Source organism: Micropterus salmoides, unplaced genomic scaffold (assembly GCF_014851395.1).
Source record: "Micropterus salmoides isolate LMB-PRFRI ecotype aquatic unplaced genomic scaffold, ASM1485139v1 Ms_hic_scaffold_3705, whole genome shotgun sequence".
Classification (NCBI taxonomy): domain Eukaryota; kingdom Metazoa; phylum Chordata; class Actinopteri; order Centrarchiformes; family Centrarchidae; genus Micropterus; species Micropterus salmoides.
In genome coordinates, this window is record NW_024043046.1 from 22839 (window position 1) to 37459 (window position 14621).

Here is a 14621-nt window from a genome sequence, read left to right on the forward strand (position 1 = left end):
CTCTCAATTTCTCTACTCCCACAGCTCTAACATGATGCTCACACCCCCTAAATGAAGATACATGATTTCCGCCACAGTTACAGCACTTGACTATATCAGCTTTACATTGAATAAAGTCATGGCTTCCTCCACACTTCCCACATCTTTTTTTCCCTCCGCATGCTGCTGCTACATGGCCATAGCGTTGACAATTGTAACAACGCAGTGGGGGACGAATATACTGTCTCACTGGCAAGCTAATATATCCAAGGCTAACCCTTGCTGGCACAATATCTTGCTTGAATGTTAATAGCACAGCATTACCGGTTTCTTTGAATCTCCGTACAGCTACAACCTCAGCTCCCTTTAAATTCTTCAAGATGTCACTCTCTTCTATCTCAAGGCTTACATAGATCACTCCTTTAGCATTTTTAGCCTGACCAGGAACGAAACATTCAACAGGCCTGTTAAGCAAATGCCGAACTTTAAGGGCATTCAACCTCTGATTATCATTTCTGCAAAAAACAAGTATATTCCCATTCATCATCATTTTCACATTTAGAACTTTTCCCATTTTGTTTTTTAGCTCCTCCGATAGTCTGAGTGGGTTTAAGGCTTTGTCACTTTTATCTTTGAATTTAACTATCATCCTAAATTCACCCTCCTCTTCAGATCTTGGCATTTTCCTTGTGCTTTGGGACTCGTCACTCTCACTTCCACTTCCATTGTCAGATCTATCTCTTTTTTCAGATTGTCTGGACTTTTTGTCATTACTCCCAGCACCATCACTAGTTTTCCCCTTCGGCGGCATAGCCCATCCCTCGTTGGGGAGCTGCCTGCTGCTTCAGCTCACAACACAAACTCTCACAGGAGATGCCAATTGAGATATCAACTACTTGTCCCTTGTAAGATTAATGAGTCTCAAAGTAATTTGAATCGCCCTCCAAACCGTACAACTCCTCCTAGCCGTGAATCATCCAGTCTTCGGCGTCCGCCTCTTCTTCATTTAATTTGAGTCAGTGACAATAAATGCAACAAAACTACGACGCTGCCCTCTTCTGGACACAGCAGGATATGTTGTTAGTCCATTAAATAATCGTTTCAACTCATGGTCGGTCCCTCCAAATTACAAAAAGGCATTCAGTATGTTCTCATTTGCCCCTTGTAATCTCACCACCGTCAGATATTCACTAGTTTTACCTGCCCAGGTTTTGAAATGTTTGTCTATTACATTTCTGTGTCTATCCAAATGTTATAGGGGTGCCAGAAATTTAATTAGTGGCTTTATTTATGATCACAGCATCAAATTAAATGTGTCTTTCCAGACACAGATCAGTAGGTAGTGGAAGAAGTATCGTAATAACTGATTTTTTTAGCCACTGAAGGACAGTGGAAACAGCTGGCTACATACACACAACATAACACACAGCAGATACAAGCAACATTTTAGTATTTCCTTTGTTGTGTTTACGTCCACATGATGAATGTAGGCTAAATCCTATATTCACTCAACTTTGAGCTCTGTTTTAGACCAACCCCTTTGGGAAATACCTGGCTCTGTAAGTGCTAAATGTGTGTTGTCGGTCAGCGTCAAACGGTTAACTGTCGCCACAAAGTAGTGAAAGAATAACAGGACACACCTGACCGCGACACAGACACCTGTCGCTCTCTTTGCTGTCTCTGTCCCCCTCGCTCAGAGACCCTTTGCTCTGTTTGACTGTCTCTCTGCTCCAGGATGCTTAATTCCCTCTGAAGCGGCTGTGAGCTGCACTTTATCAGAGGTACTGAAGTAAACATGTGTGTGGATGTGTGGTGATATTTCTGTCTTATCACAAGAGTTTTCAGTTTTGGTTTTCTAACTTCTGATGAAGAGCAGTGAGCTGTCTCATCCAGTACAGTCCCAGACAGGCTCTGTGTCTGTCAGGCGGTCTAAAGGGGGTAGCAGCCTACTACCATATCAGCAGAGTAAGTAAATAAGTAAGGTGGGGTAATGCACAGCAGTGGGGCAGGTAGATTTTGTTAAAATATAATGACTTCATTGTCATTATATCTCCTAATATTATATCTCAAATTGTTATTCTGCAAATGTCAGAGAACACAGATATGTGGAGAGATTTTTAATGTGCAGAAAGTTCTGAACATGAGCAGAAAAGCTGCTGAAACATAGGAGCTATTAAGGTGCAGGGGTTTATAACTGAATTAAAATGAATTAATTTATCATTGAGGTGAAAAGGTGCAACGTACACATTTAAAGACTTTAGGTTACTTCAGTCATGCCTGCATGTGTGTTGACTCAGCAGGGATGAAATAAAATAAAAAACAGGAGAAACACATTTGACAGCAATACAGAATGCCTGAGAGCCTTACAACAAAATATTACACTATATTTTTATTTTTTGAATTGTCATCTGAATTTTGTGTTTCCTTTTATATAAATAAAGACATTTCCTCAATGAATTGGTGCAGAGAAATTCACCAGAATGCAGGAAATGAAGTGTTTAAAGCCCACATTTTTCAGGGGGAGGAACCCCAGACCCCCCTCTTAAATCTTTTTTTTTTAAAAATAATTATCAGTGGTAATTATAAAAATCTGAATAAATGTATTTAATGGCCTATGATATTTAATAATTAAAATGTAGCTCAATGATTTATAGGGTTCAGTTTGACAAATGGCATAACAAGGTAGTTTTTGAGGGTTGATACAAGTATGTCTCCAGAATGCAGGATATTAAGTGTTTAAGTCTGGGGGAGTGCCCCCAAACCCCCCTATCAACTATTTTGTCAATACATTTTTTTCCCCAAATACTAAGCCTATTAAAATATATTGTTGTCTTGTTGTCATGGCCCCACTATTTGTGCAGTGTGAAGTCTCACGGGCTAAGAGTTTTGTCAAACCCCTAATCTAAGCCCTTAAAAGCAAGGATGGTGTATTGGTGAGGGATGTCAAACCGATTTTGGTGGGCCGCCTGAGCCTGTTTTATTGTGTGAAGCACTTTGCATTACATCTGCTTGTGTGAAAGTGCTACACAAATAAAGTCTGATTGAGTGACTGAGATGAAGAAGCACAGTTTGTGGTCAGTTACAAAGAAATGTTTTTTTGATCATGTAAATGCTCTGTATTTACATAGCGCCTTTTCCAGTTTTTGCGACCACTTTTATACAACATCGCATTTACCCATTCACACAAATTCATACACTGAGTCTAAGTGCTCAGACAGAAACTAACATTCACATACATTCAATGAACATATATCAGCTGTTCTCAGCTTTTTCTTTTTTTGCTGTGTGTGCATAGATAATGCCACAAACACAGTGTGCCATGAAAAAAAGCAGACATGTGATGGGATATTTCATCTGAAAATATTTTAATTTTCTCTCTCTTTCCTGTGATGCAGTAAATACTTCAATAGCTCAAAATAATTTATCAGCTGTGTGTACCAGAACTTATAGGCTCCTTTCTCAACAGTTAAGAGAAGTGGAAATTTGCCAGGTCTAATGGAAATACGGAGGGTCACGCATTGTTTCTGAAATTTTACAAAATCCCCAACCATGGCACTCATTTTCAACCCTGCTCACATACATACATTTTCACAAAACAAAACATTTACATACTCACCTCACCTAAAAACACACAGTACGTATTAATAAATATTTACATCCAAAACATACCTAACACCTACATGTCTGGATTCCTGGACGTAGCAAAGGACAAAACAGAGAGTATGATGTCTGCATGTGATAAACTTTCTGAAGGATGAAGACATACATGCCACAACATACAATGTGCACTCCAAGCTTTTTGAGCTAGTTGTGGAATTAAGCCTGGGATCCAAATTGTCCAAGCTGTGTTACTTCCTGGACATTGCTGCAAAAGTGAAGGCTGCAACACTGGTGAACATGGTCACTGAAGCATTCAAGGAGAAGCTGAGAAACTTGCCACAACAGGACGTGTGCAGGCCAATCCGTTTCAAATAACTGTTGAAGTAAAATAAAAAATAAAAATTATAACTTTATTATAATTTGAAAATATTTATTTATTTTAATTTCTTATATTTTAGACTTTCCTTCTGAATATTTAACATTTACTTTTTATTTTTTTAAAATTTGAAAAAGTAGTTAGTAGACACAATCTTTGTCTGAAAAATAAAAAAAAAACTAAAAAATAGTATTCCTAATGACATTTTGGTAAAAGTTGTCCTCATCCTTGATATGTATTTCTCCAAAACAACAATAATGTTATTTACACAAGCCACAGTACGTCACAACCACCATTCATTCAGTTGTATCATCTCTGGATTTTCATCCAAGCGTAATGTTATTTGGTTTATTTTGCATGGGAGAGAGTGGCATTTTCAGCAGATTTGCAAAGCAAAACATCTGCAGCGGGCAGATATGCAAAGTCAGCTTGACAACATTTTCATCAGGTCAAAAGGTTCAGTTGTTCTTTTTCAGTGCTGCTGTTCAGTGCTTTGACATTACTTCATCCAAAGAAAGGTAAGAAGTAAAAAACCTGCAGTGACTGGATCACACATCCTGTCTGACCCTTAATGCCATCAAAAGAACATGAACTGGATGACTTTGGTATTTTTTGTGGGCCTTCTGTGGATTTTTCATGTTTGTAAGTAGACACAATCTCCAAGTACTAAAGCCTGATAGAAAGCTTTGTCTCTGTTTTACTTCAAACCTGTGCATGCATATCACATATTCTCATAAGGAATGGTATTTGTTCAGCATGAAAATAGCAAACTGGAAAAGTCTTAACAAATACTATGTTTTTATACTGTATAAAATATTGTGTTACAAATATGGCATTTTTGTTTAACTTGTTTTGTGATTTGATTCTGGTATTTTAGCTTCAAAAAACTGCAATCAGTGCACTAAAGTCAAATGTGAAAAACTCACAACATGTTTGACCACGACCACTGACTATTTGTTTGTTGCTGATAACTTCAGTGGTGTCATTGATGCAGGACAATATTGGAATCACAGTGAGTCCGAACAATAATTAATTAATTTTAATTTCATTTAAAATACTTGATAATTACTTAAATTGCATTAGTTGTTGATTGATCACAAGCTATATAAATGTTTCAGGCTCTATTTTTTTTTTTTTAACCATTGTTGTAAAATCTTAGCTAAAGTGCATGTGCTGTATTATGGTTATTATGTGTTTTATTGATGTTGTTGCTGGGGGCACCAAACAGCACGCTAAGTCTAGGAGGAAGGGTGCACCTATATTTTTGCATAATTGCTATTGTTATTTATGTTTTTCAAATGATGATAAATTACTGGGAAACAGAACTGTATTTTTGTGGTCTCCATCTGACGAGTGAAATCGTCACACACAGTTTGGCTCGTTTTCATGACCTATTATGTGTAAATAGGGTCACACCTTTCAGCCTGCTGTGTGTACAGTGTAATGACTTAATATCAACAAAAAATGTTTTATATTAAATTACAACCTGACACGATTCCATTCTTTACCTCAGGAAAAAATGGTTGCATAATATTTCTGCAGGAAAATGCTACAGGAAGACGTGAGTGCAAACAACTTGTCAAACTCACAGAATAGCTGATTTAAAAACATCAGCATTTCAATAAGATACAAATGTTCCTGTATTTCTGTTTTTGATTAATAGCAATGTGGAGTGAACAGTCGCCTCAATTGCAGACAAAGAATGGTGCCTATGTACTGCAGATTTTAAAAGGGAAAATCAACAATAAAAGACGTCTGTATATCCTGCAAGGAAAGAAATGCAACGTCACAGTATCTGGCCTCACAGGTGATATTATATAACTGTATCTGGCATTTTCCAGTGTCAGTTTTCAATTTTCTACTCACTCTACTCACTCTACTCTCTCTTAATGTGTATTATCCAGTGCATGAGGACAGATGAGAGGAGAGTTTGAAAATATAAATGTTTGCTTGTTTGTTTGTTGTGTGTGTGTGTATGTGTGTGCGCGCGCGCGCGTGTGTGTGTGTGCGTGCGTGTGCGTGTGAGTGTGTGTGTGAGTGTGAGTGTGAGTGTGAGTGTGTACGATTTGGGTGAACTGGCCCTTTACAAATGTAAAACAACAGTTCTTCCTTAAAGACACAAATATAAAAAGATTGAAACATGAAAGTTTATAATTTGTTTTTGTTAATATATAATTCTTATTATCCAGATTCAACATGCATCTTCAATCAGAATGTCACAGGTAAGCCGACTTCTTCTGACAGTTCATTTAAAATCAAATGACAAAAACAGAGCTAATAAAAATATTAAGTGGAAATTTCAAATTATAAATCAAGTCTATCTTTAATTAATTTACAACTGTTAGTTAAACAATATTGACATCTAATATTCACTTTTTTCCACCCTTACTGAGGGTTAATGAGGTACCCTTAGTTCACCAATTTTATATACTCAAATAAGTAATGTCAGTGACAATGCTAAATAATTTTAGATATTAACTTTCTGAAGTTGTATGCCTCTATAGTTTTGTCCCACTATGCTTATATTTCTTCTTTACTGTGGATGGGTACTGACAATGTTTCTATTAATAGGACCTTGCCAGGTTAGATGTTTGGATACAGAAACCATATGTAAACAGTCTACTTATGATGAACAGAAGTGCACCAACATGGGTAAGTTCACCAACATGGCAAAAAATTTATGTGTAAGTGCTGCTTCTGCAGCTCTCCAGTCTGTTAGATACAGTGGAAACTGTGTGTAGTGATCACAGTTAAAGTGGTGAAGTGCTTATATGGATCAAAAAGCTTGGGACAGAATCGTTACAAACACTTTTTTCGAATTGCTTGTAGTAATCAAGCTGTCTGCTTCCAGAGTTTGTTATCATGTCTTTTCGTTCATGAAAAAAAAATTAATCTACAGTAAATTCAAATGTTTTCTTTACTCCTATTACACTTGTCTTGCGCAACCCATCGGCTTCTGCTGCCTGAACATTAAAATCATGACGAGGAAAAAAGTGAAAAAAAAAGTTACCCTAACCTACCTGGCCCTTAACATACAACAGTAATTACATTTTTACATTAATTTGAAAAGTGTTTGAAAGAGTCACTAAATAACAAAGCTGTTACTTTAAGTCCATGTAATAAATAGACAAATGTAATTACATTAATTACTTAGATGGTAAGATGGATGAGAAATAAAGAACAAAATTCAAATTAATCTTCTGCTTATAGTGATCCATTTGACCTGGGCAGATCTGATCAGCTGTTTCCACTGTACTACTGTATATTTTACCTTGCAGATGTTTGATTTAGTGAAGGGAAGTGAAATGTATAACAATTTAAAATTAAAATAAAAGATGCCCTGGTGAATTAAGTAGTAGTGACAGTAGTGAAATCTTCTCAAGTTGTCAAAAATGCTAGCTTATGCTAGAAATAAAACTTGATGTCACTTCCTTTCAGGTGGAAACGGCGTGGACGAGTACTTCATCAAAATCACAGCACCAGAAGAAAACTGTCTCAACTGTGTTAAGCCAGTGAGGGGCCCAGATATTAGACTTGATACAGAGAAACTCAAAGATCTCAATATAACAGTAACAATTCAAGCAGGAAAACCAGTTGATGCTACCCAAGCTGCGTAAGATGTGCTTCATGAATTTGTTAAAGAAATAGTTAGACATTTAGACTTTTTCAAGCAGCCTGATAATAAGGAATTGCAGTAATCCAGCCTAGAAGTAACAAATACATGGACTAGTTTTTCTGCATAATTTTTAGACAGGATATTCCTAATTTTCGCAATATTACATAGGTAAAAAAAAGGCGGTCCTTGAAATTTTCTTAATGTGAGACTTGACTCCTGATCAAAGATAACTCCAAGATTCCTCACAGTGGTGCTAGAGGCCAGGGCGATGCCATCCAGGGAAACTATATCTTTAGATAATGCGTCACGGAGGTGCTTAGGCCCCAGAACAATAACTTCAGTTTTATCTGAGTTTAACATTAGAAAATTACAGGTCATCCAGGTTTTAACATCCTGAAGGCACATTTGAAGTTTAGCTAACTGATGAGTTTCATCTGGCTTAATCGATAGATATAACTGAGTATCATCTGCATAACAATGAAAGTTTATGGAATATTTCCTGATAATATTGCCTGAAGGAAGCATATATAAAGTGAACAGGATTGGTCCGAGGACAGATCCTTGTGGAAACATATTTTCTCATAATTAGGAGATATGGTGTCCATTTTTTTTTCTTTGATGCAAGAAAACCAAACTGCGACCGTTTCGTTAACCCCTTGTTAGAAAGCCTTTGTTTTGGTTTAGAAAAAGATCATTCTTTTGGGGTATGACAAAGTGTGAATGAGACCTTGCTGGTGTGTGAAATTAATGTTTTTTGTCCACGATCCCTGACAAATAAATGTAATAAACTACTTCTGAGAGTGAGATAAGAAGAATAGTACCACAGTGGAGCTTTAGCAAGTAGCTAGTTAACTTAGTTTAACATGAAGATTGGAAGCAGGGGGAAACAGCAAGTCTGGTTCTGTCCAAAGTTTTAAAATCTGTCACCTCTAATGCTCACTCATTAACAGAAATGCAAAAATGACAATTTGCCAGGAAATGTCAGTGTCACTGCTCCCCGCTGTTGTTGACCAAACAATTGTTACAGCATGAAACTCACTATAAAACCATGAATCTTAACATTTCTGAATGTGTACACATTAACAAGACAGAATGTATTAAATTGTGATTTTTCTACTTTGGGTACCGCCAGGCTAGCTGTTTCTCCCTGCATCCACTTTTTGAGCTAAGCGTATTACTTCCACGATTCAGCTCACTTACTTGACATTATGTATTGGTCTTCTCATCTTGCTCAAACTATTTGTTTAAACATAGAAATTTAAACAGGAAGAATGTGCAAAACATATTAAAGTACTGATTAAAAGGCATGCATAGTACCTCGACTATATGGGATCAAGATTCTTCTATCTGTCAACAGTAAAATGATGGACAACATGGCCAACCTTGCCGCCACCATCAATGTATCTTCAGCTGAACTGAATGTGGGAGAAGGAGTCACGGGTATCTTAAAGAGAGAAACGGACCCCACGAGCATAGACAATGTCTTCTTTGCTTATAAGTCTCCAAATGACAGTATAAGTGTAGGTGGACTACTTTTATTTGACCTTCATACATGTGTTATGTCAACAGATTAACAGAGTAAAACTTTCAGTACAGACTTCAGAATAACAGTATGTGTTTGGATGTGATGAGTATCTCAGTCACCTGCTAACCTGAGAGTAATGAAATGAGTGGTCAATATAAACTTTAAGTATGTGTCATTCAGCCATTATGTCTCTAATGTGGAAAATCATTTGTGGTGAGGTTAATAAAGGACAAAATTTGGGGAATTATGAAGATAATTGGGCAGATTTTGGGTCAGATTCCAACTAATAGGTAATAGCGTAATAGTGAATGTGTCGTGTTTGGTTAATCTATATGTACACAAAAACGTAATAAGACTGAGTCTGCAGTCATCCTAGCAGCTCTGTAAGCACAGCAGTATTTTGGAGAAACTGCTAAAATGCTGATATTTACCATTTTAGTTTAGCGTGTTAGCATGTTAACATTTGCTAATTAGTGTTAAACACAAAAGACAGCTGAGGCTGATGGGAATGTCATTAGTTTTACAAGTATTTCTCATAAATAGTATAGATAAAAACATTTGATTTGACTTCATAATGGTGCTAGGATCACCAAATTTCAGTCAGAGGGGGACATAAACTTTCAAACACAAATTTCATAGCAATCCGGCCAATGGTTGTCTTGACAAAATGTACAAACAAAACTTTTAAATGTCTGCACAAAAGGCCATGACAATCCAACAAATAGTTACTAAGATATTTTAGTATGGAAACGGTGGACTGACTGACAGAGAGACCGGCATTGTCATCCACAGAGCCATGCTAATTAAAAAAATAAAACAATTTGTGGTTTTAGGGAGAGTTATTTGCTGGAACAGTTTATTGGCAAACAACTGCCTGGTGCAGTGTGTCACTTTACAGAGTTACCATTGTATCTGTATACAGACCAAAACTTGCTATGTGAATCTGAAACTGCCCACAATAAGTGGATGAATGAATAAAAATGTGACCATAAAGAAATATTTACAGCATGTACATATCCTTAAAATCACAACAGTAGCACAGTATTTTCCAAAATTGTGATTTTTTTTAAATCTAAGCCCATTTACTGAAGATGTAAATGTTTAAAAACAGGTCACAATTTTTTGAAGGGAAGTAGTTTCCTGAAATTAAAATTGGATGCAATTAAAGTGAACAGTTTCATTATTATATAGACTTTAACACTACACTGTAAACAATTTTGACAGCACACTTGTTTTGCTCTTGCTTGCAGATTATAGACAACACAGATACTATGGCCACATTTTCAAGATCAGTTACAGTGCCAAAAGAAGCATTTGAAAAATCTTTCAGTTCGAATGTTAGTGTCGTATTTGCAGTTCTTATGCGATTCACCAATCTGGCCAAGGTAAGAAAACATGTCTCATTTTCACCTTCAGTGATACTGATGATACTGTGATCATGTTACTATTTTGTAATTGTTCCGTTTTTTTTCAGGATGCAAAGAACAGCATGGTTTTAGGTAATGAGGTTTTAGCAGTTGAAATGGGAGCCAATATCACCAATCTCACAGACAAAATAAACATCAATTTTCAGAATTTGACATACGTAAGTAAAATAACAAGGGCATCTTCAAATTTGTAGTATTTGTACTTCTATATTTTTAATGCAATTCTGTTGTTTTCTTTACAGAAAGGAATTCCATCTTGTCAATCATGGGATGGTCAAGGTATTGGTACCGATTGATAATTTGCATGTTGATGTCAGATACTGCTTAAAAAAAGATTGTAAGATTATCCAACGAAGGTTGAGGTCAAGGGCAACTGGACTTGGATGAAGAACAAAATGTCTGCTGTAAAAACAAGGCTTATTAGGTCCATTTCTGATCATGGTATTTGTTAAATAAAGAACACTTGTGTCTTTGCTGCGGGACACATTCAGAGAAATGCATCTTTGAAAGTGCGTCCTCATGGTCAGATCATTTGTTATGATTATTTGTTATTTTATTAGTGTTTGTCATGTTAATGATTTAAATAATTTGTAGAAAACAAAAAGTTAAAATTAAACTGACTACTCTTAAGATAACAAAGCATCTAACAAGTTAAATTCTGGGTGACATTGGGGCAAACTGGATTAAACCTGACTTGCTGGAGCGTTGATGCTTAAGTCTTCCTGATGTTCTTCATTCAAATGCACTCGTGAACCTTCCAGTTTTGTTTGCATACTCTGCTTCTGTCTTTTAGGAAGCCGACCAAACTGGACCAGTGACGGATGTCTGACAATACAAAATGGAGAGAACATTACATGCCAGTGTTCCCATTTGACATTTTTTGCTATCTTAATGGTGTGTTTTCTTTCTATTATGAAACTTTCATGATATACATTCCCAGTTGAATACACATATTTGGACATTCCTCTGTGTGACCGTCTTGGCTGATTACACTCTGTACTGTAGCTACCTCCTTTTTAAATTCCCCCATAGCATTACATTTCTCTCTGTGGTAATTAAGTGCATCATAATTCATCCTGATTACCACTGTCAGTACCTGTGACATAGTGCTTAAAAGTGTTCTTGAAATGTTTGCTCTTTGCAGGCTCCTCCAAATGAAACCATTTCTAGTTCTAACCTGAACAATCTCACCATCATCACTCAAGTTGGCTGTGGCTTGTCCATGTTCTTCCTCGGCATAGTCTTCTATATGCACTTCTTTCAAAGGTAATAATAACTGAACTTTGTCTCTAATTAGTGTCAGATTAAATTGTTATTTTCAAGAAACATACAGGAACTTATCAAGAAATAACATCCACACAAAAGAATGTGTTATTGTCTTCTAAATAAAATAAGTCCAGTCCATATATATATAGTCCAGTCCAGAAGAGAGGGAGCCAGAGAGAGAGAGAAAGATGAAAATTTAGGTGATTTGCTTGCTGAGGTTTCTCATAATGTAGCGATGGATGAGAGATGAATCTTGATTTCAGTCAGAAGTAACACAGTGAACAAATATAAGGAGATGAAGCTAATTGGTAAAAATCGATTCAGTTACATCCACAGGTAGCCTGTATTCCACATCACAAATTTGCGTAATTCTTTAGCCTACTTATTTATAATATTTGTAAAGTAAAAAACAAGCTTCAAAGTCTGCAATAGTAAAAAAACGTTAAGTTAATACCATTCAAGTAAACATAAAAAACATCCCATTTATAGCTCTGTTATTTCATAGCCGTTACTGTGGTGAAAGATCATGTAAATAAACCCGCTTTCCAAAACTGAACAACACTGTAGGGAAATGAGACTGAATAGTAGCTTCCTTGTGGTAATGCTTTGGGAATATGTAATATGTAACCAATGAATGCTGCATGAAAAAAAAAAATCCCATTTGTCACTATCCTCACCTTGAATGGCCACAGGAATATTTTAAGACAAATACTGCACTTTGCACTCTTTAGAGACCAAATGCTGAGCCCCTGTAGGTATACATATGTGTGTGTGTGTGTGTATATGTATATACTGTATATATATATATAATATATATATTCTGGTGCTGGGCAACGATGGAAATTTTTTATCAATCGATTAATCGCATTTGTATGCTCAAAATTGAGTAATGAATTATAGTGTATTGTGCACTTTAAAAAACATACTGTTAAGTAGTTACACAAAAGTGCAATAACATGTGGTTTGGAAACACTTTAAACAAATAAGTTGCTTTTTACCAGCAGTATTCCCTTTACACAGTAGCAATAAAATATTTCTTGTAAATCTCAACTTAAACATTAATGTAGGACTAATCAGATCAAATATAAGCTGCTGAATTGTGTTGAACTTTTTGTAGGCGAAGTGCAGCACAAATAATTGGAAGAGAGACTGATCCTCGCTGTTTGTGAGTTTCCAGAATCTATTAGGCCTATAGGAAATCAACAGGAGGGAATTCACAGAGCATCCCTGCAAGATTAGATGAAGGTCTATCAGTTTAGTTATGTATTGCACACAGAAGCCGTTGCCATGGTTACTCTAGAGGCCCGCTGTTTACTCATGGAGGGCTTGTCTCCCTTTTTGTTTACATGAGAGAACCAAGCGCCAAGCGACTACGTTGTGATTTTAAGGAGGTTCCTAAGTTCGACATCTTCCCCAATACTAATCAGCACGCAGTGTGTAGCTATCCACTTCGCCATGGCATTTGATGGCTTGTCTTGCTTTTGTTTATCTACTTCTCGCACACGCTGCATCTGCCGAAGCCTCCCTCCACTGCTTGTTTGAGTGGGTGATTTGCAGGCTGATAAATATCGCGCCTCTCCTGTGACACATGGTTGTACCCTACCCGCTTTCAATGTGTATTCAGAGCCAGTGAGAAATGGAGTTTCAAATAAAATAAAACTGCGTTAACGTGCGATAAAATAATTGTCGGCCTAATTAATTAACGCGATAATGCGAAAAAGTGTCCATGTGAGTTGGCAGGGTTTTTTTTTAATCATTAGCCTGTTATTTGAAAGTCCATTACTGACTGGCTCTGAATACAAGTAGTCCTACAGTCATACCATGGGTCACAGGAGGGTGGGGATGTTGATCAGCCTGCAAATCACCCACCCAAGCAAGCAGTAGAGGGAGGCTTCGGCAGGATGCAAACCATCCATGGCCTTTAAGTAATTAAAATAGCCCAAAAATGTAATGTGGACAGTGGTTACAGAATAAGAATATGATGATCTGTCTATTGTCTATAATCTCAGGGAGATCAAGACCAGTGATACCACATGGATTCTCATTCATCTGATGTCGGCCACGTTCCTGCTTGACTTCTCCTTTCTGATCAACAACTATGTGGCAAACCTGAACAACACCGTGGGTTGTACAATCATGGCAGCTTTCATGCACTACTTTTTGTTGGCGACTTTCACTTGGTTTGCTACCCAGGCCTTCCACCTCTGGCTGCAGCTGTACATGGGGGCAAAATTGTTATCCGCCACTACATACTGAAAGTCTCAATTACCGCTTGGGGTGAGTATACATCATCATTTCCTGCTGTTGGACCTAATCATGGACATGATATTTGCAATTCAGTGGGCAGCTGCTTATCGTTAATTTTTGTTCTCCATTTCCAGTACTACCCAGTGTAATTGGGATTATCCTGGTCATCATGGGAAAATATGGTGAAGAAAGTGTTTACACTAATGACACTAAAGAAAAAGTGTCCATGTGAGTTGGCAAATAATTTTGAAGACTGTTGATTATATATTTAATACAGAGAATCATACAATAAAGCAATGTTTCCATTCCTTCACTGACATGTTGGTTTGTTCCAAGGTGCTGGATAACAGACAGGAACGTCCACTACATTGTCAACATAGCCTACTATGCGGTGGTCTTCCTCTTCACTTTTACGACCTTCATCATCATACTGTCCTGGTTCTTTTGTCTTAAGAGAACCAGAACAGACAACATTAGCAACGCCAGCAGAAGTGGCAAAAATATTGTAACCATCCTCGGACTGTGTTGCATTCTGGGTATCACATGGGGATTTGCCTTCTTTGCATACGGTGCCCTCCAGATCCC

General features: G+C 37.0%; 1 protein-coding gene across 1 annotated transcript; it reads left to right on the top strand.

The window, feature by feature from the left end:
* Positions 1-4427: 4427 nt before the first annotated feature.
* On the top strand, positions 4428-14621 carry LOC119884833 (adhesion G-protein coupled receptor G2-like). The gene is made up of 16 exons (XM_038695132.1): positions 4428-4597; positions 4833-4967; positions 5469-5516; positions 5619-5762; positions 6145-6177; positions 6527-6607; positions 7394-7568; positions 8929-9091; positions 10347-10481; positions 10571-10681; positions 10766-10802; positions 11317-11417; positions 11668-11789; positions 13799-14066; positions 14171-14264; positions 14373-14621. Exons 1-14 carry the CDS (start codon positions 4543-4545, stop codon positions 14043-14045), a joined length of 1587 nt encoding a protein of 528 aa, XP_038551060.1. The 5' UTR covers positions 4428-4542; the 3' UTR covers positions 14046-14066; positions 14171-14264; positions 14373-14621.

Bases quoted from the DNA above. Each gene is read 5' to 3' on its own strand.
- LOC119884833 (XM_038695132.1), top strand. From the start codon at position 4,543: ATGAACTGGATGACTTTGGTATTTTTTGTGGGCCTTCTGTGGATTTTT. The intron at 6,178-6,526 runs GTAAGCCGACTT...TTCTATTAATAG, and splicing joins CTTCAATCAGAATGTCACAG to GACCTTGCCAGGTTAGATGT. The intron at 10,482-10,570 runs GTAAGAAAACAT...GTTTTTTTTCAG, and splicing joins GATTCACCAATCTGGCCAAG to GATGCAAAGAACAGCATGGT.